Source organism: Coturnix japonica, chromosome 17 (assembly GCF_001577835.2).
Source record: "Coturnix japonica isolate 7356 chromosome 17, Coturnix japonica 2.1, whole genome shotgun sequence".
In the NCBI taxonomy this organism is placed as follows: domain Eukaryota; kingdom Metazoa; phylum Chordata; class Aves; order Galliformes; family Phasianidae; genus Coturnix; species Coturnix japonica.
Window position 1 is genome coordinate 4,956,520 of NC_029532.1, and position 27,521 is coordinate 4,984,040.

The 27,521-nt window shown below is 41.6% G+C and overlaps 1 protein-coding gene across 8 annotated transcripts in view; it reads right to left on the reverse strand.

The window, feature by feature from the left end:
* Positions 1 to 22,817, reverse strand: part of MED27 (mediator complex subunit 27) — an 87,899-nt gene extending 65,082 nt beyond the window's left edge. For 7 of the 8 annotated variants that reach the window (XR_001558705.2, XR_001558706.2, XR_001558704.2 and 4 more), the window contains exons 1-2: positions 22,569 to 22,817; positions 20,738 to 20,882 (exon numbers count right to left, since the gene is read on the reverse strand). Coding sequence is in view for 5 of the 8 variants with exons in the window: in XM_032448063.1 (XP_032303954.1) it covers positions 20,738 to 20,882; positions 22,569 to 22,774 (351 nt within the window). In the remaining 3 variants the exon portion in view is untranslated. The remainder of the gene's footprint in view (positions 1 to 20,737; positions 20,883 to 22,568) is intronic. The other variant, XM_015879299.2, reaches the window with a different exon arrangement.
* Between the last annotated feature and the right edge of the window lie 4,704 nt (positions 22,818 to 27,521).

Sequence of the window (27,521 nt, forward strand, 5' to 3'; positions counted from 1 at the left end):
ATCCAACCAAACTGTGAAACTAATGAGCTCGCACTTCTGTTAAAAGCTTCTTGCATGCAACTGATCTTATTTGCATTGCATTGGGATGCACAGTGCCGGTGCCTCTGCTGGTCAATAAGCCATCAGTAGGCAGCGCTCTGCAGACATGACCTTGCTTTTCCTTAGGTATGTCCTCTCAGAGCCAGGGAATTGAAGAACAAATTCAGACATGTATATATTTGATAAGACAGGAGAAAAAGCATCGATACATTCCCCTGTTGGTTTTCATGCTTTGTCTTCCCTGTGTCTTTTATCCTATTGTCTTTAGATTCATACTTTTGCTGAAAGCACTGTTTTAATTAGCATTAGATTTCAGCCTTAAATTGTGTTCATCCCACATTGAAGTTCTGCTGATGAATGACTGCATCAACATCCCCTCATTTCAATACTGCTTACAAGCCCTTGGCTTTTCACCATGCAGAGATAGCAAATCTGGCACTTCCAAGGAATTGGTCAAAACTTCAGCACCTGCGTCCTCACTGCCAATAAAATCATCTGCACTGTTGAAAGTTAGAGCTGGTTTCAGATGACGGTGCTTCCTGCAATAAATATAATTCAGTGGAAATAAACTGGCATTTCAATGGATGTGCAACTACAACTTGTAGACAGAAAAGCATCCTCAAATGAGGGATGGAATTATTACATCACATCTTGCACCTAAACAACAGAATAAAACCAGACACAGCAACAAAGAGCAGCAATTTCAGGTAACCCTGAGCCCAAGGTAGTGGATGGTACAGCAGCAATCACAGTCAATAATACAGAAGTGGAGTCACTCCACTTGATAGGTTCACACCATGCATTCACTTTGTGGACTACATTAAAGTCTCAAGAAGTAAGAAGTGCACTGGACCAATACTGAACAGAAAACCTAAATTCTTCTTTGAGAAAAGGATTCTCCTTGCATAGGGCAAACAATCCGTAGCAGGGAGGAATCGTCATTAAAACTCAAGGCTGAATAAAGATGCCATTCATATTTTCCCTAGTGCTGCTGTGCTCCCTTAAAAACCACCAGAACTCTGGACTGAAGACACTGTTGTTGTGCTGAGCTTATTATTTTCTAAAGCCCCAGACTAAATCTTTTGTGTCGGGGGCTCAGGTGGCAGCTATGTCAGGATAAAGAACAGCATGTTGCCTCGCTGACAGGGGATGCTCGGGTGCTTAAATAAGAAATGTGAAGGTACTTGAAAACTAAGTGGTAGAATGAAGGGCTGGAATCAGCTATAGAAAGCCCCTTCCAATTGCCTACCAGCATGCCAGAGTCTGCAGCACTGAGTGAGCTTTGCCACTATAGCAAACAAACTACTTGGAATAAAGAAACAGATGTTCTCCTTCAATAAAATGTCTCCAATGTGCAACTTATGCAAAGCCAACCAGTGCAAGGTGTGCAGCCAGGCAGAGGTAGGGAAGGCAGCCAAAAAACATGAGAGTGAGTGAGCTCCTCCTGAAGAAGCTTCACTCACCAGTTTCTCCAGCTGAAAGAATATTACAGGATAGCCAGGAACTGTAAATTACAAGATTTTTTTTGTGTGTGTTTTCCGTCTTTTAATTCATCAGAATAGCCATTTATGACTTACAACGTGAACTTCTGGAATAAAGCACTCGATTGAAGGAAAATTAGCATTCTGCTTTCAACGAGGACCTTTATATGAAGAAGCTGGATAATCTGCAGTCCTTCAGAGGAAATCATCCTACTCGACAGTGCTGGAGGCCTCCATGTATTTCGCAACGTTAAGATGTGCTATTAAAAATGGTAAAATACAAACAAAATGTAAGACATTAACCCTCCCACCCCATCATCAGCACTTCAAAGGATCAAACCTGTGATCAATGGAAAATTCCAGTTTGGGAGAATTGGGTTCAAAGATACATCAAGCAAGACTTNCCCCCCCCCCCCCCCCCCCCCCCCCCCAAAGAGAAATAGAGGCACGTATCACAATGTGAGCCAGATTATTTCTTTAGGCTTCAAGGAGTTAAGTTATGAATGTTTTCTAGGATGAACAAAGAACCCATCAGGTTTGATTGATAAAAATGTAGCTTTTAACTAAGATGGAAAAAACTGAAGAGTGGCAACATTTTGCCCAGAATAATGTGCTTCCTCTGCTTTTTCTCAGCACGGTGCACATAAATCAAAGAAATGTTAAAGAGGCCCATACATCACTGGCTGGCATTTCTAAACTATTTACAAAATCTGTAATAGTCAAGAGGATGGAATATATAGAAGTGTGACCAGAAAAGTTACTGATAGGAAAAAAAAAGGCACTTCTGCCATCCCAGCAGGGTTAATTAAGGTTGGAAACAACTCTCCTGATGGTACTACTCTAAATACTAAACCAAAGCAATCCTGACGATGCACGGTTACAAGAAGCAAACAAGACCAAATATCAGGCAATACAGAGAGAACGTGGATTGGAGCAATATGCCTGTTCCATGATTAAGCACATGGCTCTGAAAACAGATGAAGCAAATGATCTAATAAGGCTTAGAGCACAGGCAAAGGCAGGGCTGATTCTGCAGCTGCCAGAAGAGCCCCCAAAATATCAATAACTCCAGCACTCAGCTGCGTATCCATCACATTTTCACACCCTGACATCTGAGCCTACAACAGACTTATACAGATGAGGTTTTCCTCAACAACTTTTACAAATGAGAATCTCATCTCCTCCTCTGAAAGGAAAGGCATGGATTATGGAAAGTTTATCTGTCCATCTGTTGAAGATGTCACACTCTGACTAGAGAGTGCAAAAAGCAAGGGAGCTGTTTTACAACCAAATCCAAAACTTACTGTAGTCAGAACTAGTGTAAATGCCATATGCTTTGCAAAAACACCTCTTTTGCTATGCTTTTCTTTTTGTTGTTGTTTTTTTAAACCGCAGCACAAAGAGTTCAAAAGCTGCTGTAATCTTTAGTTCTGAAAATAGACCACATACCCTCATCTTCCACACTCGGCTAAGCTTGATCAGAGAAATGTGGGAATACCACAGCGTGCAATGAAAGCTACAAGAGATGAGCTCCCCTGCAAGAAGGGTAGTTTTAAAGATGTCAGCAGCTTATGGAGCCTTGAGTGGGGCCTGGAGGGGATGGGTGCTGGGATGCAGCACAGAGCAGATCTGTAGCTTTCTTTGCCCATAGGGAAGGTTTCCACACAAAGCCAGAACCCAGACCTCAGAAAGATCTTTAGGATGGAAACAAATGGAATATACCTCATATTATTTTCATGGGAGTTTATAATGATATTGTAATTAACTCAATCATACCACAAGATTAATCGCCTTTAAAATGCTCCTAGTCATTCATTACAGGCCTAATTAAAATTCTTTTCTGGTGCTGAGCCAGCAAGAAATATGAAACCCCCTGCTAACAACCCATACATGTCTGCTATTAGCCATCTCTTCAGCATACTATCAGTTTCCACCGCTCAGCCAATGGTTTTTCTTTTTCAAAAGAAAGAATATATCAAAGACAGCAATAAAAAGGGTCAAGACAGCCCAACACCTGCAGCAGCATACCAGCTCAATACAGCTACCTGGTTTATTTCTAGTTCCACTGCAACAGTTCCGGACTTCTACAATAGCAGATGCCTTTCCTCCCACACATCAATTAATTTGCAAATGCACTCAGGTTGTAGAAATAATGAAGTGCTGAACGCTTTCCTATTGGCAAGCCTTGCTGTCAGGAGGTGGATGCTGTAGGCGAGGTGCTAAAATGCACTGCTGCTATATGCATGCCAAAGGAAAGACACGTCACATGAAACTTGGTTGACAGCTAACGGGGCACATCAATTATTTTATTTACCCCTCTCTCACTGCCACCAAAAGGAAGCAGCTCTCTCCAGACAGCTTTGTATTGTATGTATCTAGATGTCCATAGCATGCCCTTTTATTGTGAGACCTGAGATTTTGCGCTGACCAATTAAGCATTTCACATTTAAAGGCTAATGTACAGGAGGAGAGAAGCAGCATTCCTTTAATGCATTATGGCCAGTTAAGGCTACAAACATAGCATTCAATGACAAGGCAGTACCTTTGCTTATGGTCAGCGCTGACTTGATTGCACACTTCTTTCCAAGGAACCTCCAGTCAGCACCATCCAAGGGATCGCATGGATGTACAAGCAGTTGCCCAGCACCCACTTTCATGCAAAAATGGTATTTGCAGTTTTACACCCAATGCCCACACTTATCTTCTCAGATATCTTCTACGATATTCTTCTGCTTTATCCGACTTCTTGGCAAAGATTAAGTTCACCTTCACAATTCTTATTCCACTCATGTTGGGTGTGGAACTGAGCAATCTCAGATCTTAAGAGCATTGAGTGATTTACCACTTTGTACACCTAAAGTAGAGCTCCTACAGAACATAACAGCTGACAGATGCACCACAGTTCTTCAAAGCTGCCCTAAGAGGTGTTAAGTTGGGTTATGAGCAAGGTTAAAATCTTTACCCCCCACTTCTATCACTTGAAATAAAGAAGCAGATCACTGTTAGGTTCTGTCTTGATCAGCCACTAATTGGCACTGAAGCACATCTTACTAGCTACGTGTTGAATGTAAGTTAAAAACTGAGATTCCAAACCTTCAAAGTGAGTTCTGTGCTCTGGAGGACAGTGTGTTCTCATGGATGTGTTCTTACAGATACAAACCCTTCTCATTTTAAGTATCAGATTAGGAGGAGTACTGAGCCCAGGAGAGACAAAAGAAAAGGCACATTATGGTTAAGAGCCTGGATAGCTAGAGCCAGATCTAATAGAACCTTTGTGAGTACTCAGCCTTGCTTCATACCCATTGTAAGCTACTTCTGTATTGACAACACAACCAACATAGCTTAAAAAAAACCAACACACGTACCTCTGAAGTCTTCCAAGGCACAACCTCATACTATCCCTCCCCCATGTTCCAATGTTTACTACCACAAGTGTTTAAACCAAACACCTCAGCTGCAGCTTGAACAGAGCTTCTATTTTTAAGTTACTTGTTTTTTCTTTTGGTCTTCCCTTGCTAAAATGAAGAGCCCTCTTATCTCTCCCCCAGCAGTAAAGATGCTGATACAAAACAAGTGAGACATCCATTACCTTTTATGAGTAATATAAATTCCACTTGTTTGATCATACAGAGAGAGAGCAGGAATCCAGATGCTTTTGATCAGTTCTTGTGTCACCCAACCAGAAAACCCAGATTTAACAGGCTCCTGAACAAATGGTAACAAAACAGTTTTGCAATTAAAGTAAGGCTTAAAACCTTTTTCAAGCCTTAATAACTGAATAAGTTATTAGTGAAGGTACTAACAGGTAAGGAAATTTGCTGTTAAAAATGGATGATTTTCTGCTTTTAAAATAGACCATTTTCAGGCTGACCTTGTAGCTTTTAAATTTTTATAGCATCTTCAGTTCCAATTTGAGATTTTCATGTGGGGCAGGCAAGCCTTCTTATGTTCTCTATTAAATGCGAGACACCTCCTTGGCATGATCTGCAATATTAATAATATAACAGTACCAATTTCAGGAGCAGCAACGTAGCATCAGCACATGCATACCTACATGAACGGAAATTTAACCACGTATATCATGGGAATCTGTCACACAGCAGTGAAAAAAAACCAAGTCTAAGATAGCTCAGATCTAATCTGAGGTTTTCTCTTTTGCCGTACAAATGTATGACCTTGTCATGCTTCACAAGGTAACACCAATGTAACTGATGCAAGAAAACATATGCTTCTCCTTACTGGGTTCAGAACAGGAGTAGAGAGGAGACAGGATGATACTCAGGGCCAAGCCTGAGCTTTTGAAGAGCAGACTTGCAGCTGGCAGTGTGCTCAGCACAGACATCCCTCACCAACAGGCCCTGCAACATTCACACAACTAACTGCCCCAGTAGGATTTGAAACGTTATGTTTCCAAAACAATTCCTACTTTAGCTAGAAATTTGCACCGCTGTTATCATAAGGGCTTTGAGACAGGCATTTTTAAGCTGCCATGGGGAAGAATTAAACCAGTGGGTAAACGTGAATGATTAATTTTTATGGACATCAAAAGAGGTTGGCGTGCATTTGACTCTTCACGGATCAGCAGTCTTGCAGGCACCCCTCACTAACCCAATTAACACTGAACTCTACCATGGAGCCCAGACATCTCAGCTCTGCATCAAGCTCTGGATGTACCTTATTTCTATATCCTGAATATTACTAAGAAAAATCTCACAATATCAAACCCCAACATTTCACCAGTGCCCCAGCTTAAGGCACCACCTAAACAGCCCTCGCTGCTATATACACTTGATCAAACATGAAGTAAAAATAGCTAACATTAACCTATTGCTCCAGGTGACCATCATAAAAAGAGGTGTAATAAATTAGTAAGGATGCCACCTACATCCCTTTCAAAGCTTATCTTATCAAGTCACCGATTTAGCAACACTGAACAACTGACAATTCATTTGCTAGAGTCATTAAAGAAAATAAAAGAGCAAGTAAAACTTATAAATGGTGCTGAGAGCTGAAGGCTCACTTCTGGCATGCTAAGCAAACAGGAACAATCGAAAGCCACAGAGCAGTCTGTAATTTATACTATTGAGCCTAATGCTTGGACAGTGAGGAAACAGATGGCTCTGCAATATGGGGATTGCTCCATGAGAGCCATCAGCACGGGGACACCAAAGTGATGTAGTAGCACTGGTTTGGTTGTTGCAACAGTTGCTGCAAACTGAATTCCATTGGTTCTGGATATTTAGAAAAGAAAAAAGTATTTATTAGTTCAGTAAGCTTGTAGCCCTCGGTAAGATTATGGTTTAGTTCAGTTTTTTTGGGGCAGTTTGCATAGTTCTGCGTAAATACACAATGCAAACTGCCCAGCACCAGCAGCATCCTCGTCCTGCCCTGTCCCCCTCCCCATAATCCCACAGTGCATGGAATGGCTGTGAGTGTCAGCTACTCAGCTCTACTTTTAGATCCACTTTTACTTAAAGTGAACTGAGCAAGAGCTACATAATGAAGGCTCACAACCACGGAGCCAGTACAGCCTGCAAGTGGGCAGCATCACCAAGCTGTGGGGCTTTCAATTTCTATTCTTCTTTCTGGCAGACTTATCTAATGATGTAGAACAAAACCAGCATTTGCCAAGGGAGGTTTCCAGCCACATACTGAAGCAGACAAGCAGCTGGTTTCGGATGGAAGTCCCACTCCAGACCTGAGGACACACTCAAAGCCAACCAACCTGCAGCAGTCAGAGGGCAGAAATGCAGCAGCAGCAGGACACAGATTAGCAAGAAAGACAACCAGTTTAATTACCATCAGAGAAGAAAGACTGATAGATTACAAAGAGAAAAATACATTAATCACAAAACTTTCCATAGTTCACATCTTCTGAAATACACAGGGGAAGGTATAAGCTGGGCAGCGTTCTGAAAGGAGTCAGCATTAAAGCACAGCTGACAGCACTTCTGTCTAGTTTGTAGAAGCAGCATGAAGGCACGAGTTTGTTACTGCTCTCAGTCAGCAACCAAAATGATTGTTCCTTAAAGTAACTCATCTTACGGAACTCAGAAGACATTTCTCTTCTGGAGCTGATTGCACAACAAGAACAGAACCTGCAGAGCAATGCCCAGCACACATAGTCATAGCACTGTGCCTACCATAATAGCTGCCACCAGCATTGCTCCTCTCAAGAAAGCAAGTGATTATGTTTGATTAAGTACCTATCTTGCTTGAATACTGAAATTTTTCTTTCCTTTTTCTAATTTTATGTTGGCAAACGACAGCTCTTATATTACATTGTTTTCATTCACAACAGCATCCTGCTGGCAGGACTACCAAACTCAGGATAAGAGCTCTGTGATTTGAAGAGAAGATGAGCAAAAAACATAAATTAAAATAAGCACTGTACTATTGTATTCTTAATGATCGTTTGCTGCTTTTTGCTTTATTCTTTAAACCTTGTGAGCTTCCTTCCACAAAGCAACATTCTCTTATAACGTGATGACAACCTGAAATCTGGGAGCTTCATGAACAGATGATGTATGCCTGTTTTCAACCTCTTTGAAGTCCTCAGGTCCAGCCAAGCACATCCTTCAGCTGCTGCTGTATGTCGGTACCTATTTTAAAGCAGGTCATAGATGCTACTGAAAAGCTACAGATCCTTGATTCCTATACATACAAGAATGACTACATGTTACAGGGTAGAACACATGAAAATGCACTAAGGATGGTACTTTGTGAGCTAATGTAGATCCTTGGAGTTCTACAACAAATAACACCCATAAAATGGTTAATTTCCCCCCCCAACTGATACTTTTGAGAGGTGGTTTTTACTAAGGGTCACCTTTCAGCCTAACAAAACCCTCACTGTAACATAACCACTGGCAAATCATCATCAGGTATGCAAGGCAGTATCTGATACAGGAAAAGTTCCTCTGCCATTCACATCTATTCCATTTTAACACCATTTCACCTGCGTTGCTCTATGAAAGACCCACACAGAAGAGTAAGTTTATCTGTACAGGAACGTAAAACGAATCATTAAAAGGGATGGAAACTTCTAAGAATCACAAACACATTTGGTTTATCAAACTAAATAATCTTTTTCTCCATCAATTCATCTTCCACGTCAGGATTCTTTCTGCATTATATCCAAGCCCTGGATGTCCCACATCCTTGCTTTCACTTTGTGCAGGCTGCTATGGCAAAGCAGTAGTCTTGTTCATGATGCTGCAAAGCTTAAGAAAGAGTGCATTCACATCTCTATGCATATGTCTTCCATGCGTTTGACATGGAAATCCAGCTGTATAACAGCACCTTTACCAAGTAGTATTCCAAACCTGCCTTGCCACTACAAGCAATTATGTAATACCAGGCTGGGTCATAAATGGATGTTCTGATTCCACAGTTGAACGTCTCCACTCTCTATTCTACCTGAGTGTATTTGAAAGGGACAACATCATCTCCTGGATGCATCCACTCTGACAACTACATTGCGTTTTCTTCAAGAAAGGGGTTTATTTCATTACGTGGAGTGTAGCAGTTCTTCCACATGCTTCCCATCTTCCAGAAGGAAGGGATCAGTTTGGAGGACAGCAACTAACCAGCTCCCTCATTGACGAGACAAATCAGGCTCACTGACCTTTGCCCTTTATGTATTGATGCCCTAGCTGAGTGAATTAAAGCATACAGGGGGAAAGCAAAGCATTAGAAGCATGTATAGGACAGAAAAACATAGCAGCAATTTTGTATCTTCTTCAGTCTTCCTGAAATGTGATTACAGTTGACCTTTAAATCCAGTGGATCAACCAATCAATTCTGCTGAACAACCCCGTATATGTGATCTGAGAGCATCCCTTTACTTAAAAAAAGGGAATTTTCAGTGGTTGCCTGGCATAGTCATTTTATTTTGCTGTAAAAAGTTACTAAGATTTGTCTCAATTGATTTTACTTGCAAGAAAAACACAACATCAGAAACTGCAGCATCAGCAGACACGAAAGGTCTTTGCTTCTCACAGGATGAATGCAATATCAATAGTTATTAGGATGCATTCATACAACGTACACAAGAGGAATGGAGAGAAGATGCCAGTAATCTCAGTTAATCCTAACACAACCCCGAGTCAGGTTCCTTAGACTGTGGGAAAAAAAGATACGAGGAAAGTGATAAACGTTCCAAAGTATTTGCCAGGCAAAATGCTCAACTTGGAATGGAAAACATATTTAACAGCTCTTTAAGTAGCAAAGCTTACATGTCATGCTCGATGTCAGGTTTTATTTCAGCTGATAAAAATGTGCCTTAACAGATAGCCCAAGAGAGGCTTCAGGAAGGTATTAGTCCACAGAAGGCTCAGAAGCGAGATAGCAACCAGCAGCGACCTGCTCCTCACACAGCAGTCTGTCTGATTACTCCAAGTACTCATCCTGAAGCACAATTACTTGACAGATGGGAAAACAAAGCCATGTACAATGAAGTGAGCTGTGAAATCCACCCTGCCAGCTACAAAGAAAGGAAAGGAGAGAGCAACTCCAGTCCTTCCCATGCCATTAGCAGCACCGCTGCTCTTGATCCCATCACCCTTCCCATCAGGAAGGGCACACACCATCATAATACATGTGTTCATATTGCACAGAAGACAGCAAATTATTTCCTGCAAGTTCCTAACTGCACTGCATACTCCACGTTAGGATCTCACAACAGAGCTTACCCATCAGTTCAGAGATCTCCAAAGTTTCTATACTCAGCTCTGGGAAATGACCCCCCCCCCAAGCAATGCAGCCAACCTGTGTGTGCATGCGTGGGGGGGGTTGCAAGGAATAAAGACTCCAGCATAAAAGTGAAGCATAAGGCGAGGCAGAGAACTTGCTAAGGCTGAGTGCACAGACAGCTGCAGAGAAAACTCTAAATAGAAGCCAGCTGAAAGCATATGGGCAGGGAACATTAGAATGAAAACCTAAGGGATGATAAAACACACAGCAGTGTTTTTCCCTTAAAAGTCATGCAGGGACAGAAACGTATATGCAACCACAATAAGAGAACATTGGGAGGAGAGAGAAGCTACTACTCTCTGAACGCAGGTTATGTGATGTAAAAAATGGCATTTTCTCTGAACGTAGATATATTTTAACACAAAGAAAAGCCAACTTCTGAACTAAGGCCCAGCCCGGCACTACTGCTGTAACTGAGAATGTCGAGATTTCCATCAAAAAACTGTTTTGCAGAGATCAGGAACAGCTGTTTCCAACTGAATTAGACTAAAACTGGAAACAAGCTGTCAAGACCTCAAAAATACATTTCCCTACATAGAAGAACGTCCCCGATTCAGCTGTTTTATGGCGGTGGTCAGCCAAAAGAGGGAAGTCAAGTCACACCCTCAGATTCCAAACGCTGTTGCGAAGACACTCCTTTGAAAACTGAGTTGCTCTTTATGTAGATTTATTCCTTTGAGCGTTTGGAATAGGAAAAATGTCAACCAGCTCATATCACAGATTCCTGAATATTTTCAAACCATGGGCAGCTTCAAACAGTTTAAAAGGCACCGGAGGACTCTCTCTCTGCTTTAGTCCACAATCATGGCGTTTTTCAGCAGCACTAACAGGATGCTGCAATAAGGAAAATTGAATAAATTGCTGCTGATATGAGAAGATTAACATAAGTCACTTGAACCCAACAGTTGTGAATAACAGCACATGGGCACAGTTCCTTTCCATGCACGCCTGCTGATCCTGGGAGGCTTTCAGTGAGTATTTTCAACATTGATTTCCACACGAATTGCAGTTTCATATAATGAGAAGTAAACACATCTATTTTAGAATATGCTGTAAAATGTCACATCTAGATATAATTAATTTGTGTCTAATAGCCCACAAAACACATAGAGCACCTATAACACTATGTCACTGCCAGTTACACAAGCTTGGAGAATTCATACACAACAGGCAAATTAATCAGGCCTGGTGGGGGCTTTCAATACAACTTCATTCTGAAGCATAAATCTGAATATCAAAGAGCACCATGACTTTATCACATGCTGTAAGATGTAGCTGGTGGACTTGGCTTTCCAATCAAAACTAAAGTAATAGTGAAAACGTTCTTAGCACTTCAGCATACTCATTACTTCTTGTACAATGATGTACACTAATTCCACCCAATAAGTTTTTTAGTTATTACTACCAGCTTGTCAGTATACGTCCTTCTGAAGAGCAGCTATCTGGGAGCAAGCCAATTATTTGCATGTATTAGGGAAAAAAAGCACACTATGAAACACATTTTTAGCTAAGACACCAGGCAAGCACGCAGCTACAGCCACAAGGCATTTCATCTTGCCCACCTGCCTTGCTTTAGGCATCTAACTCAACAACTTAGAGCTGCAGCAAATCCAGCTGAGCACCGGAGCATGACTGAACTTCACACTCAGCCAAGAACCTTGCAACACAGCACAACAAGGGAACGCTGCTCAGCATACAGAACCTTTTGATCCTTCTGTGTAAAGATCAAGAAGGTAAAAGACGAGCAGCCGGTACAGTCAATCAGCTTTCAGTAAATCTTTTATTAATCCAGAGGACATCCTTTTCTAGGTGTACTATAACTGTGAACAGATGTCAGTGGCTCAAACATTTTATTCACTTTTGTTTCCTGTGCAAATGGAAGCCTTACAGCCAGGACATTTAAAAAGAGATACAATAAATTGTTACGTGCTCAAGCTAATCTTACACTGACACAGAAGCTGATAACATGTACTGATAAGCCCTCTCCATCTTCAGGGCTATACAACTCTAATTGATTTAAATGCCAGCTTATGCCAATCACATCCAAAAGGAGTTAGGAGCAGCAGCTCATAGTGTCACATCCATATTCTCATTTACCTTCTAGTCTCTGTCTCCCAGCCCCAAAGTGCCCTGCTGTGGCACTATACAACATTCTACAAGGTTAAGGGATGCTGCCATAACCACAGAACAAGCCTGACAGTAGCTCCTAGGCTACAATGCCAACCACCACACTTAGAGTACCGTTCTTCCACGTTCCTGCTCCTACCCAACTGATGACAGAAGAATATAATTACAACAGGAAAGGAATAAATAAATAAATCAAGCTCATTTCTCAAGAGGCAGCACTTTACAACACAAGTGAAGTTAGCTCTGGGTTTTCTGCAGGAGTCACTCAGCAGAGCTCTTTCACAAAGCAGCACAGCAGCCTGATGCACAGAATTAAAGCATCCCTTACAGCCAGGTCAGGTATCTGACCAGATTTGAACGAAGAAATTCACATGCAAAACAAGACAACTGTTTCTCAAGGATCACCACGGACTCCCCAGGTTATACACCTCCAATATTTGCAGCCCAGTAACAACTCCTGAAAAAATACATTGCTGTCATGTTTTTGCTAAGTGTAAATTCCCATGAGGTGGTATCCAAACTGCACTGATTAAGCACAGCTCCTTCACAGACCAGCTTCATATTTATTCGCTTTTAGGTGACTTCCACGTTCTGTAGCCCAGTTATTTGCAGTACCTTATTAAGATACAGCTGGGTAGAGCTGAGCATTGCTTATGTGGAATTCAAAGAGCTAAGTCACCCCCTGTGAACTTTCTGAGGGGACCAACTTTAGTAACTCCGAAAGAGAAATCTGAAAGAGATTAGAGAGGTGAGGGCAGTCCTACATAAAAATAAATAAATAACAGGCACACCAAAAGATCTGACAACAACAATAGTAGAGAGCAACAGGGTGACATCATTAAAATTCCTGCTTTGCTTGATTTCCTTTAGAAGCTCTAAAAAAAACCTTTTCCATATAAAGAACACAAACGGGATGTTTATCAGCTCTATCAGTTATTTTATATTAGTGTTCATATCCCTTGAATGCCCTTCATATGAAGGTCCCTCAGCACTTCATAAACATCTTTAATTTGACTCAGAGAAAGTGAGAGACAGCTTCCTTAGGGAGATGAGGACCCCAATATGATTACGGCTCCTACATGTGGGGTATGATGGAGCATGCCAGAACCACTACTTGCTCTCCTACACAATATAAACCCTACACCCTAGTTCAGAGAAACCACAAATTACTATTTTAGGTAGTACTAGTTTATGGTTTTCTGAGATAACTTAAACCAATCAAGTATTTGAGGATATATGTAAAAAGGAGGGAGAGGGGGGAAAGAGGAAGGGGAGAGGAAGGGATAAAAAGCCACGTTTCACACATGATAAAATCTGTCTGTTGGGACTTTTTGTGCAATCTCTTTGTTGGGATGATTAGAGGGACTGAAATCTGTGCTACCCAGAGGAGGGCAGGCAGGTTTCAGCAGCAGTGAATTGGTCAGAGCCATGGGAGGGCTCACAAACAAAATTCAGAACACTGTTGGCTCTAACACTGCTTACAATGCTCCTCTTCTTCTGCAGACCAACATATTTTCTTCAATTAATCCCTATACAACATTGATTATGAATGATACTTGGTTGAATTTCTCAACTTCTAAACATAAAGTCTTTTATTCCAATCTTATCTTTGTAGCATGACATTCACCAATACACTGCATCACTGTGCCTGTGCATGGCTTATGTGTCTGTTATTAATATTAGAAATGCAGTTTTAACCTGTCTGGTTTGATGACAGCATTACAAAGCTCAGAAGGGAAAAGCGAGCGCTGCTTTGCACATTAGACATACCAGTCACAACTCAGTCACCCAACGGGAACGGGCTGAAGAGCTCCTGCAAAGGCAAAAAGAAGTTATGGGAGCAAGAGATGTGAGTGGGCAGCAGTGTTTTGGTTAAAATAAAGCAGCATCAATCATTTCCATCCTGAAATAGGCTAACAGCAAGAACATTAATACTTAGCAAAGAAACAGGAGAAAAATACTCATTAGCAAATAAAGGTGTTGCAAAGCATTAAATAATTCCCACCAGCTGACAAGGGGGCTGTGATTTATAATAGTGTGTATTGATATATCACTTCCCATAATTAGGAAAAGTGAGAGCTGTACTGCTTACAGCATTATTTTGATTAGAGCCTTGAAAAATACATCGAATAACAACAAGCACCAGGCACAATAGCCAAACACCTCATCATACTCTCAGGGTGTTTCAGATGTGAAACAAAGTACTGCAGCAGTACAGAGTAAGGAAGGCAAATTCCTTACATATAAATCTTACCCCACAACGGCCCCCGAGTATCAATTATTACAATTATAAGTCTGGGAAGATCACAGGCACAAGCTGTCAAAACTATACAACAAAACAAGCCAGAATCAAAGGCTAATTGTGCCTTTCTATTGAAGTGACAAATAAGTGATTGCCACTCTTCTCTTCCCGAGGTAACAACACTAACCTCACTCAATCCACTGGAATGCCCATGAAGTTCAAGTAACCTCCTCCTAACAAGGAGATGGGTGCAACAGTGCTAACCACCATCATTGTCCCCAGATGCAGCTTTGGGAATCACTTCTGGGCACAATCAAACCTAGAGGCAATTTTTAGGTTCCTAACCTTTTCCAGTGGTTTTTCCATGGTTACTTTGCAAACTGCCTGAATTTGCCTCTCTCATTTTTTTTTCCCAGTCGCTAAAAATCAACCCAGCAATAATAAAATGCAATATTAATCATGCAGACAGCTGACTAATAATTAATAACCGTGGCAGCTGGAGACAAAGAGGTAACCACCTGTTGGTTTGTCATTTAAAAACAAAGAATGAAAAAACATTAACGTGCTTGTCAATAACAAAGGCATTTGCTTAAAACTGCATGAAATTAAAAGCCCATAAATGGCATCCATCCAGAGGGACAGGCAACCATTAGTCACTAACTGTGTAATACTTGGCATCTATAATGCATTACTGCATTTCGGCCCAAAGAACCCAATGCACTCGAGATACAATTAGACCAGAAACTCCCAAGAAGTAGGTTAAATATTATTATTCGATTCTAAACATAAGAAAAACGAGGCACAGAAATAAAATCTCTCATTCTGCTCAAGGTTACAATAAAAATTAATAAGGTAGGCAAGAATAGAACCCAAACAGCCCAGCTCCTGTTTTGTGCTCTGTAAAAAGAAACCAGGATGTGCACGGTGTATTTTTCCAGCGCCAGAAATACAAACACCAATGACTTATCTACACTACAGGCAATCCAGAAGAGTCTCTGCATTCCAGTCCCTCTATGATGCACTGATTTTGTACCTACAAAGCAAACTGAGATGTGCAGCACTAAAGTTGTTGGGAAAATCTATAAGCAGCTGCTCAGTTTCAACTCAAACCTTATTCTTTCCATTTCAGCCCCCCTGTAAGCAAAGCAGGGCGTTTTGCTTTCCCCCCATGAGTCATTGCTTCACAGCTCCCATCCACTGAGAGCTGAAGCTGCAGCACACACCCTCCTGCTCCCACCCAGCACATGGGTGCTCTTCAAAAGTAACCTCAGAAAGCAATGGGTGAGAAGAGGATCCAGTCACTGTGACACCATTTCTGTCACCACCACACATTTGTCACTGCTATTACAGCACATTTGGAAACAGCAGAAAAAAAGCTGAACCTTCATACAACATCATGTCAGAACATCACAATGCTGCGTTTTCATACAATAAAGCCCTGAAAGGACAAAACTTTGGCTGTCTGCCTCAACTCCCAACCAACTGCCAACGCAGTAACTCAGTTACACTGCCCATGCTACTGTAAAACTACATTAAATTCACAATGTTTGAGCGCATCCAGAAATGAAAATTAATGTTCCTTGGAACAAGCACTTCATTTTTACAATCAGGAAGAACAAAAAAAGGAAAAGATATTGCTTCACCGGTGTTTCTTTAGTATTATGGTTAGCATTTAATGGCATTTATTGTCATTAAGCTCAATATTTGTGTCTAATCAATTCTAAGCTACCAAGTGCAGCCCAGCAAGTCTGGACTTTCTCTACAGGCTCTATTGATTTCTTTCTCATTTTTGTGAGACCTACAACAAACACAATGTATACCAATAATCTATCAGGCAACCTATCGAGATGATTTAATGAACAAAAACTGTATGTTCCTAAAAATCATTTTAACTCATTAGCAGCAATTATCCCAACAGCTCTTTTGCAGCATTTAGAGCATCAATGTTTAAGTTTCCATACCATGCCATGATGGTAACATCCAGTCCCTCTATTCAAATACACCTGTGGGTATTGTTGCAAATTCCTGAAGTGCTAGAATATAAGAAGGGCAAACAAAGATGCAACATAGCAGCTCAGTGGAGCTGCCAGCAATGTACTTCAATGAAGTTAAAGTCGAGGACAAAACATAACATGATCTGTTCATGATGACCGCTGCTCTATAATCCCCCTTATTTATGCTACAAATAGGTCTTGGGGATCTGAAAAGAAACCATGTCTCACTAAGGATAAAAAACAAAGAGAAGATGCAGAAGATCTTAGTAGTGGATCAGGATACTGCAATTACTCAGCAGCTCAGGGAAGACTTGGTTTGCTGCTGTCCAGCAAGCTCAGTGTTTTGTAATGCTGATAGAAAGAGCAATTCTGGGGGGTTGGGAAGTTGATTCATTTTGAGTATTCACTTCAAATAAATAAACAAAGAATAAGCAACAAATCTATACTAGCGATCACAGCTCAAATGCTGAGCATGAACTACTTGGCAGCACCCCTTAAGAGAGGAGGAATCTGCCCTACAGAACAGCTGCCCAGCTCCGTGAGCACAGAGCACGCTGTACATGTGCTGTTCCACTGCAGTCAAAGGGAATGAACACCTTAACAGACAACGCCTCGGGCATGCACAGGGCGAGGGGATACAAATGCTCTGCCAAGGGCAAAGAGGGCGAACAAATACACACTACAGGCAATAAATAACCTCGTTAAAGCAGCAGACAAAGTTCTTCCCTTACTGAAAACATGAGTTCAAACTCCTGGATCCACCCTAACTGCTGACACTACTGCAGCTGGATCAGACAGCCACAGCAGCACAAGCTCATTAATTATTTTATATTTGGGCTATGGGCATTATATTGCTTTAATCCCATCATCAGTAATTACACTCCTGTCAAGGAAACCCTTTGTTTTCCTTATAATTTCCCTTGACTTCTATCAGAATGGCAGAAGGAAGCAGCTGGGAATATAAGTCAGCATCAGCACACAGGGCAGCAGAGGTAAGCAGGACCAGGGCACACACACAGCCAGAATCCCTTCCCACTGTCACCTCAGCCATAACTCACACCACAGACCACCTTTATCGTGTTACCCATACAGAACAACAGCTCCATTCTGTCTCATCTCACACTGTATCTTCAGCATTATATTATAGAGTGCACATAAAGATCCTTCTGAGTAACACTACTTCAATTGTGATGAAGAAAATGTCATTTCTCAAATAAAACTGTAGAGAAAAATAAACCTATGAAGACCTGAGTATTGTCCCAAAGCTATTACATCCTTCTGCACACCCTGCAGCCACAGGAACTTACCTGCATGACTTCTACAAAAGCAAAGACAAAACCACTCAGCTCTTGTACTAAGATCACTTTAAACTTCCCATGTTTATGTCAGCAATGGTTTTTAAGCTCTGTTAAACACCTGGAAAGGGAAAGTTGTACAGCTGTTTGTATGTGTACTTAACGCACTTCACAAGCTGTTGGGTTCCTAAACAGCTGCTTCTATTATATGAGTGACTTCACCATCTGCAAAACTATTGGATAAACTACAGTAAGTAAATATCAGGATAGCAGGTGCTAATAAATAATGAGCTGCCAGGATAATACAGTTCTGTGAGGAAAAAGTCTGTGAACATTATTCTCACTGCCCAACACGGCTACTTAACTCTAAAAGCTTGGCCATGCATCCCATATCCAACCAACAGAGGGTATTCATTGGACCCAACATCAAAACAAGCTTTTCATCTCCAGAAATAACTGGTTCAGGGTATTTGGAAGGCTACTGTTACTACATTAACTGGCCGACACTGTATCTTCTAAAGCAAATATACTGATACAAGCGGACACAAAAAAGTACCTCAACTGTTATCCAAGCAGACTGTGGTAGAGGATAGCTTTGGAAATACTGATTTACTTATTTAAATGCTCACAGTTTCAGCTCTCTAACTGTTCTTGCAGCTTTCAATAAAACAAATAATTAATAAAGAATGCAACAAAGCCACTTCCCCCCCAAAAAGCACATAGTATTCCAATATATCAAACAATCATTCACTTCTCATGACACAGCCTGGCTATTTTTACTGACCTTAGTTATTACAAGCTGCTTTACTACCACACTCCCACGCTTTAAGAATAAACAAGATGCACCGAAACACACAGTAGAAAGTGTGCATGTGATCATTTCCCCTTTGTTTCATGGATGTCTATTAGGAATTGCACCATAGCCCTGAAACTCTACTCCATCTATCCTCCCTTGGCAGCTGTGCTGCTACTCATGTCATCAGCAATGCATGAACAATCAGAGAGAGAGAGGAAAATGCCCTTATCTCAGCTCATCAAAAATACAAGCAAGCAAGCCACAAAGCGGTCACAAATTAAAAATTAAATGTGTATTGACACAACACCGCATCTAAATTCTCCCTGCCAAGTGACAGAAAACATCAGGCACAGGTAATAACAACAAAAGGTGGTCAAAAGAGGTAATGAAATATCACTTATTCCAGAAGTGTTTTTAGCAAAAATTAAGCAGCAACCTATACAAGCACCACAACAGCCCTCAGTGCTAATGGCAGCATCCAGCTGTTAATACTTCCAAGGCAGGTAACACATCTGCTGTCAGGAACAAAGGCAACCTACTGCTGTCTGCTGGTTACTACAAACCTTAGAAAAGAGGGTTAAAATTCAGAATAACTATAAGGTCAAATACAACAAAGGCAGTCTTTTTTACTTCTGTTACAGAACTAAAATAAAAGACAAATTAAAAGGTAGAACCAACCTCCCAATGAGGCTGTGGATGCCCCATCCCTGCAGGCATTCAAGGCCAGGCTGGATGTGGCTCTGGGCAGCCTGGGCTGCTGGTTGGTGACCCTGCACATAGCAGGGGGGTTGAAACTAGAAGATCATTGTGGTCCTTTTCAACCCAGGCCATTCTATGGTTCTATGATATTAGCTACCGTACAGACATACTATGGTATTCACACAAACATTACTACAGTGCTGTGTTTTAAACCTGACTACCAGCCAGCAGAGCTGATAACAAGGATTGGCCTACCAAGTTCTCTTGTAGTCAAAAAGTCTTCCTTGCTCATGTACTGCAATAAATAATTTAGAGTTGCTTCTTTTAATGCTCCTTCTATTTTCAGATTTATTATTCTTGCTTCCTTCTGCTGTCTGGTACGTAGTTGTTAAGAGCTACAGCTCCGGAATCTCTCACAACTAACAGGAATGAATCCATCTTTTACATTTTGTAACAGATCAATAATACTTCATAATGATTTTTAAGGAGAATCTTAAATACTAATTAGCTTCATTACTTCTATAAAAAGTAATACACACATTGAAAAAAATTAGGATGAGAACAGGCAACTTGAAGCATAATGAGGCTCAGACAGGGATTAATATTATTGCAGTAATGCAGTGTTTACTTATTCAATAAAATCAGATGTGAGGAAAGGGATATTTTTGACCCACCATGAGAACAATACGTTCAGAATAAATATATCTATCTAGTTTCTGTCCCCAGACATATTCAGCAAACAGTATTATTGAATTATTCTCACCAGAAGAAAGTTTCTTTCAACAATTCATTTCTAAAAGCACAAAGTACGTCATCATTACCTGCATTTTCTTTTTACATTACTTAAAAACTCTGGAACAAATCCAGAGTTTCTTATAAAGCCAAGTCCACGTATTGTTCATGACAGCAAATAGTACAGAAAGCCATCAGTACTTCTGATGATGACAACTTCCCTCTCAGTTTTCTTTCTAGAAATAACTTTGGTAGTGGACAAACCCAACATTCTCTGTCTAACAGCCCACTGATTTCTGTTTACTGACAGATACAATCTACTTAAGATTAAACATCTGACTTGAAAACTATTTTTCAACTTGGGAATTAACACACCTCTCAGAAAAACAAGGGCCAAACCTTGATATTGTAGACAAGTCTCTGTAACTGCAACACAGCTTTTACCCTTGAAGGCACATCTGAGTAGTGCTGGCCAATTTAATACTGTTTGGGCCCTCTTCGATACTGAGAGGTCAACTGTATCAGATCAGTCACTCTGGAGCAATATATAACAAAGTTACACTGATGGATTCCATTACCTTATTTGACCATTTGTAGGCTTGAAGAAGTTGGCTGTAAAGAGGCGTTTTGTCCTGAACAGGATCCAGGCTCAACAGCCCGCTGTTGTGCAAGGGATGGTTCTCAGATGGTTTACCAACCAGATTGCTCAGACGCTCCAGCTCACTGAAATACACAGGAGTTTTTTTAAGTCAGATTTGGAGATACACACAGCTGAGTTGTACAGTCCTCCTACAGAGACAGCAACCCCATTTAAACTCTATTTTAATACCCACGAGTGTTTTAAATACTTGCCCAGTTTGATTAAAGAAATGTAATCACTGCCATTACCCAAACTGTTTAGTCTGTTAGTCATAAAGCAAACAGCTCCTCGGTAGAGAAAGTACAAACAGGAGTCTGTAAGGCAGCCTGGGAAGAGTCAAACTATGGCACAACCTGCCTGCAAACACTTCCACCAATCAAGCCATTTTATGAGCAAAGCACCCTTAGAAGCTACAGCATTCTGACCTGAGGCACTGACTGCAATACTATAGGCTATCATAGAACTAACAAAGCAGGTAGATGCCCTGTTATTTCAATGAAGCACTGGAAATTAATATGGTCCTCATGTAAATATGCAGAAGAACTGGCATTGGACCTAACCCCAGAGATGGTCCTGCAAAGTCTGTGGCTGCTCTAACCATAAAGATGTATTTTCCAACCTCTCAGGGCAAGGAATCATCTCCTGTTTCTCATGAGCAACAAGTACACCTGTAATAGTGTATAAAACACCCAGCTACAGCATAATAAGTACCATTTTTCCATGGGAAAAGAAAAGCTCACAGTGAAAATGATCTATTATTACTTCATACCTCATTTGTCAAACGCTACATTTAATAATAACAAGAGTTAAGCATCTTTTAAAGCTTGCGTTAATCAGCTGTAGAAGAAAGACTGGCTATTTTGACTCTTAGAGACCTAGAACCACTTCATATAAATGCTTATTGTTTCTTGACGCAGGTATACAATAAAATAAACATGAATAAACAAAATAGTCATAGAATGGCCTGGGTTGAAAAGGACCAGAATGATCTCTTAGTTTTAAACCCCTGCTATGTGCAGGGTCACCAACCAGCAGCCCAGGCTGCCCAGAGCCACATCCAGCCTGGCCTTGAATGCCTGCAGGGATGGGGCATCCATTGATCAATACATTCATTAATATCATGGAAAAGGGGGATGAAAAAGGAACTTCATGATGAAGCTACTCTTATATCAGGTGTTAGAGCAAGGACTAATTGCATAGAGATGCTGACGAACTGCACAGCACTGAAACACTGGATGAGAAAGTGCATTGTAAAGTGTAACAGAGCACGTGAAAATTCAGGTCAGAGCCTGTTGCTATTCATTATTATTTGGAACCAAGATGCTGGGGTTACACTAATTAGCTCTTTAAAAAGCTACTGATAAAGACGAGGTTGACCAAAGGGAGGGCACAGCTTCCATGTGGCCTCTTCAACGATAAAACCAAAGGGATACAACAGGAGCCTGTTAAGCTGTGAGCAACACCACTCATAAAAAACGATTAACCACCTTCTTTCCTAATTAAAGCCAACAAGCAGGTTACATTCATCAAGCACAACGCGTTACAAAGCAGCAGGGCCTGCAGAAGCAGAGGGTGCCCTGTGCACACACACAGCCCCACAGCTGCAGCTCCCACTGGGATATTGAAGCCCCTGAGCCCTTTGTGGGCTGCAGCACAGCCCTGCTGTACCCCATATATTTAATATAGCCTAAAACTTGCTCTGGTTACAGACGTGTCTCACCCCAACCCCCCCCCTCTGGCCCAGCCGTGCCCCCACAGCCGCTGCTCACCCCAAATCACGGCTGACGGAGTGCAGGCTCTCCTGGAAGGCGGCCACGAAGCCCTTCTCGCGGCCTTCCAGGGTCTCTTTGTTCCTCATCCCATCCTTTAGGCAGTCGAAGACCCGCGTCACGCTGGAACGAAGCGCCTGGATAGCGGCGATGGCCTGTGAGAAAGCCTCCAGGTTCACCCCGGGGCTCAGCACCCCGTCCGCCATCTTAACCCACACGGCTCCCTCCCTGCGCAGCCGGAAGCGGCTGCTGGGGCACGATGGGAAATGTAGTCTTGCAGCGGCGGCGAGGGGGCATTGTGGGAAATGTAGTACAAAATGGCGGTCCCTGCTCAGGGTGGGGGTCAGTGTGTGAGCCTTTATGTATGGCCTGTTGGATACAAGCAGCCCAGTCAAGGGCAAAAGAGCTTTAAAATACCCACCATCTTCCTCAAAACACTCATTTATTCCTCCCCATTTCCCTGCTAGAAGCAGCCATGCTACACCAGGTGTCTCGTTGTCCTCCTTTTGACATCCTGAATGAATTACTGTAGGTGCAAAGACAGAAATAAAAGCATTTATCATAGAAGGGAAGGCCCCATCCTTTCCTTCCCTAGTAAGCCTCTATCTGCCCTACACCCACAAACAGGTGCTCTACAGTCAACAGGGTGAGGACCCAGCTTTAATTATCTGATATTTGCAAAGCACTGTAAGGATTGGAAGTGCCAGCACTGTGCTAATAAGGGCTGCTGGTTTAGTTTTATGGCAGCTGTGAAGCACCTTGGCTGAGTTTGGTGTTTTCTCAGCTTCTAGAATAAATAATATCTCCCATACAGGTATTAATTAAATTCAGCGAGCACAATTCGCACTCATTCTTTACTTGGGGATGTTCTGTGGTGTTGCTTTTAATATGTAAAATGGAAATGAGTCTGACAAGGAGCAGCAGAGGTGTCAGTGGCCAAGTGAAGCGAGGCTTTGCTCTCCGCTCAGTGACGCTGTCCTGTCTATCATCCCATGGGTTCTGAAAATCACATCTGCTTCAATTAAATATCCCCAGACTACATGCAAAGTATTGACCAGTGAAACCCTATTACTTAGCATAAAGATCAGGGAAATGAAATGGGTCTGCTGCTTCTGCTCTGATCTTAATAACGCTCTCCCATCTCAGCACAGAGGTAAAGCAGAACTGGAAGCAATATGGTCTGAAGCAATATAGCTCAGCCCATGTAAGCAGTGAAATGTATAGTACATACAATAGAAGAAAGTCAGCAATGGACTGAATGCATGTAGTAAAGCAAATACAAACAAGACTTCATTCTTTATGCAAAGAAGGACTGAACCAAAGAGGCAGAAAGAGTTATCTCAGCCAGAGCAGCAACCTCATCCATTTGTAGATCTATACTGTTAGTCATAAAACACCTTTCTTTGCAACAGAGCGGATAGAGCTGGTCTTCTAAAGGAATACTTGTAAGCTGAAGGACTGTTCCTACAGGGCCCTTGCTTCCAAGTTCAGACTGTGGGCACACATTGCAAATGTCATCAACCTGCTTTGTAGGTTACACTCAGGACATGGATGATTCTTTTCCATTTCTTGCCCTTAGCTGTTAATATCAGTTTTATTTTATTTGTCTCCAAGACCCCCCATCACACCTGCCCAAATGCAAGGATTTCTGATTTTACAACCTGTCTGGAACAGTAAAAGGTTTAACATTTGGGTTACTGTTTTTAAACTGCAGCAACAAAACAGCGGCTAGAAAACAAAGCCATAAGGAACAACTTGTAACTCACCCCTAAAGAACAAATATCACAGCATAATTTGGGCTTTGAAACTCAAAGGAGGGCACTCAGGCTGTTTGCTGCAGGAGTCAGCATCTCCTTCCAGAAATGAGGAATCAAATTATCTGGTCAAAACTTGTTTTTCTTCTCACTTCTCCTCCCCATTTTCTGCCAGTAGAAGCAGAGGTCTGCATAGTTTGGTGTGCTTGTTTGTAGGGTATGCCCTGCCTAAGTTGAGCACTGCTTCTTTCCCCCTCCCTCCCCCCTCAAGAAATCTTTCTTAGGTTCCATTTTACCTGTATACCAACACACTACAGTAATTCCATCTTCACTACAGCTATATCCAAAGCTGGCATTACAGAAAGCCAGAGTATCTCCAAGCTACTGATAAAACCTTTACACATATAAACAAAAACCCAACTGGCGTTCAAAATGTGCACTGCTCCTCCCTATCTGACAGCTGTTGAGTGGGCACCTGCAAAATGATGTGGGTGGCCTCGCCTGGACACATCTCCACATCTGAACAAGCATCAGAACTGACATTCTTTAAAGCCTCCAGCAGAAGTTCCAGGACCTGATGATCTCCCTTCAGAAATGAAAAGGAAAAAAGCATATGGGCTAAATCCACACTGGGCAATGCAGCATCATGTAGAGATGCAACCAGCAGCTGCAGGCCTGCAGCAGCCTGCTGTTATTTCAGCATTCTGACCAGCCTAATGCACTCTGCCCCTCGGCACTGCTAATTAGCTTTGGCAGATTGCTATGCCAACACAATTACACTGCAGATAGCCCAGTTATCTCCACACACTGCTGCTCCATGCCATGTAGATAGACTAAGAGATGGGATGCAGGGGGCTGCAGTGAGCTGCCAGTTTTGGATGTGTTTTGTGGCTGGCGACAGAACTGAATGCTGGGTGCTGCATGTCTGGTAATGTTTGTGAGCCCTGAACTCACGTGGAGAGGTGTGAGGTGTCAAAGAGGTAACAATCCACAGCAGCACCGCATGCAGCTTGACAAGTAAAGCACAGTTCTCTCAAGAAGCAAAAGCTTGTCTAGGGAAGATGTAATTAAGATAAACCTTTCACACCAAAGTACATGATGGTACTCAAATGACAGCTACTGGGAATGAAGTGGGCTGCAATTAATCAGCAACACCAAAGAATTGGGATGCTTTCTGAAACCTTGCACTATAAAACATTTGTTAGGGAAGAAATGCCCAATTAGAAAAGTATTTGCATCTAAAAAGAAATAATTTAATTGCCAGGAGAGACAATTAATGACCACTACTGAGTTTCATAGCAAGTGCTGGTAGCCTCTTGTTAAATGCCTGGAAAAGACAAATAAAGATTGCAATAAATATTGCAATATTTGCAATAAATGACATTGTAAGAAACGATCTTCATCTCCCTCTGAAATAGATAAATGCTGATCTTTATTCCGTGGCAATCTGGACTGATGCTCACCAGCAGGGTCCCTTCATTTCTTCATGCTTCATTGCTGCAATCTTGACAGCAGTTCAGATAAATGTAATAAACGGATATGGGTTTTTTGTTTGAATAATTGTGATGCTCAATAACACTGTTAGTCAAATATTCTTGCAGTTTTTCCATCCATTTCTTCCAGGGTTTCAGTCTTCAGTTTGCCACAGAGTGTACTATTGCACAATGCAATCTCAAAGCAGAGAAGCTGTGGGGTTGTCAACCCATGTTTGGGGCTTCTTCTGGAGAAAGAATGCATCCTGACTGCTTTTAGACAGTGTGGGAATGGCAAAGATACATCCAGATGTAGAGGAGACTTCATTCTCTGTGCCATTTCTTAATGCTCTCTGAATCAGAATCTCCCACTATAGCCAATAGCAGTGAGCAAAAACCTTCTGCCAAAAGAAAGAGTGAAATAGCAAACAGAGCCAACAGTAACGTTGTTATCATCACTTCTCCTGTGGGGTGACCAGAGTTAGCTCTGAGCTGTTTCAGGCTCTCAAGAGACAAAGCTCCTATTAGAGACGATCTTCCCTCCCAACACAGTGTGTGGAAAGCACATCTGGAAGCCTTCCAATCACCTTGGGGTCACTGCAAGTCTAGGAATTACACTTTTGGGATGGTTGGTCTGCAGCTTGTCCCGTGTCTTCTTTCAGTTTGCTTTTACAGAATGCCCGCATCACACACACAGCAGCACATAGCAGGCTTGTCAGCAGAGCTTCTAAGGACTGGATGGATGATGACCCTCAAGTTCCCTTGTGTCTGATGAAACCAGCACCCTTGATATCAGTTTTAAGACGATTCAAAGAGATTTGCTGCTCTTCTGTGCTGTGTCTGGAGTTTCAGCCTCCAGGGAAGTCAACCCAGCACCTTATCCCAGCACTGAATTTGCATGAGGAGTGTAAAGCCAAAACACAAGAAGTAAACCATACCCAGCAGAACTCGTGATGTATTTTATGCATGTAGAAAATCTGTCCCCAAATATGTCACATTTTACTTGCAAAAATAAAAAAAGCTGCTGTTTGATTCTGCAGAGGAATATACTCAGCCACTTCTTCAGACATTCAGTGATCAAGTGTGGAATCTGATGTAAAAGCGAATGGGAAGAAACTATCATTATTTAAAGGCTGCGTAACTGCTTAAAATTAGAGCTGTGAAGGCATCAAAAAATACCAGAAATCACAGATGGTTTGCAGACAAATTCTCATTGCATTTAGTCCACTCAACATCTAAAAAAAAAACAGACAAAAACCCCATGCTTTTGCCTTGCTGTTCAGTCTAACTCTTCATGCTTGCTCAAAACATACTTCTGTCTTTAAATCGGGCTTTGAGTCATGTTCTCTTGCCCTATACATTTGGATCCAAGTCACTTCAGAAATCAGCACATGTATTTTTAAATGATTCAGTTAAAATTTAATCTATTTTGCACAACTGCAAAACGACAACTACCCAAAGCAGGTTAAATAAGACATCAGCAGGGACAAAAGAGCAGCAAAAACAACCACGTAGCTCTGCATTATGCAGGTGTCTGAGACACAATGACCCAGTTGCTGCTTCTTGTTTCCGCTGATGATTCTGCACTATCAGAATCAGTTGAACTTGTTTTGTCTACCTGAGGATTTCAGTATAAAGCTTTTACATCATCCTGGGAAAGTCCTCAATTCTGTAAATTGTCTGGTTTAACCCATTTTTTTCCTTTAATTATTATTTCTAGGCTGTAT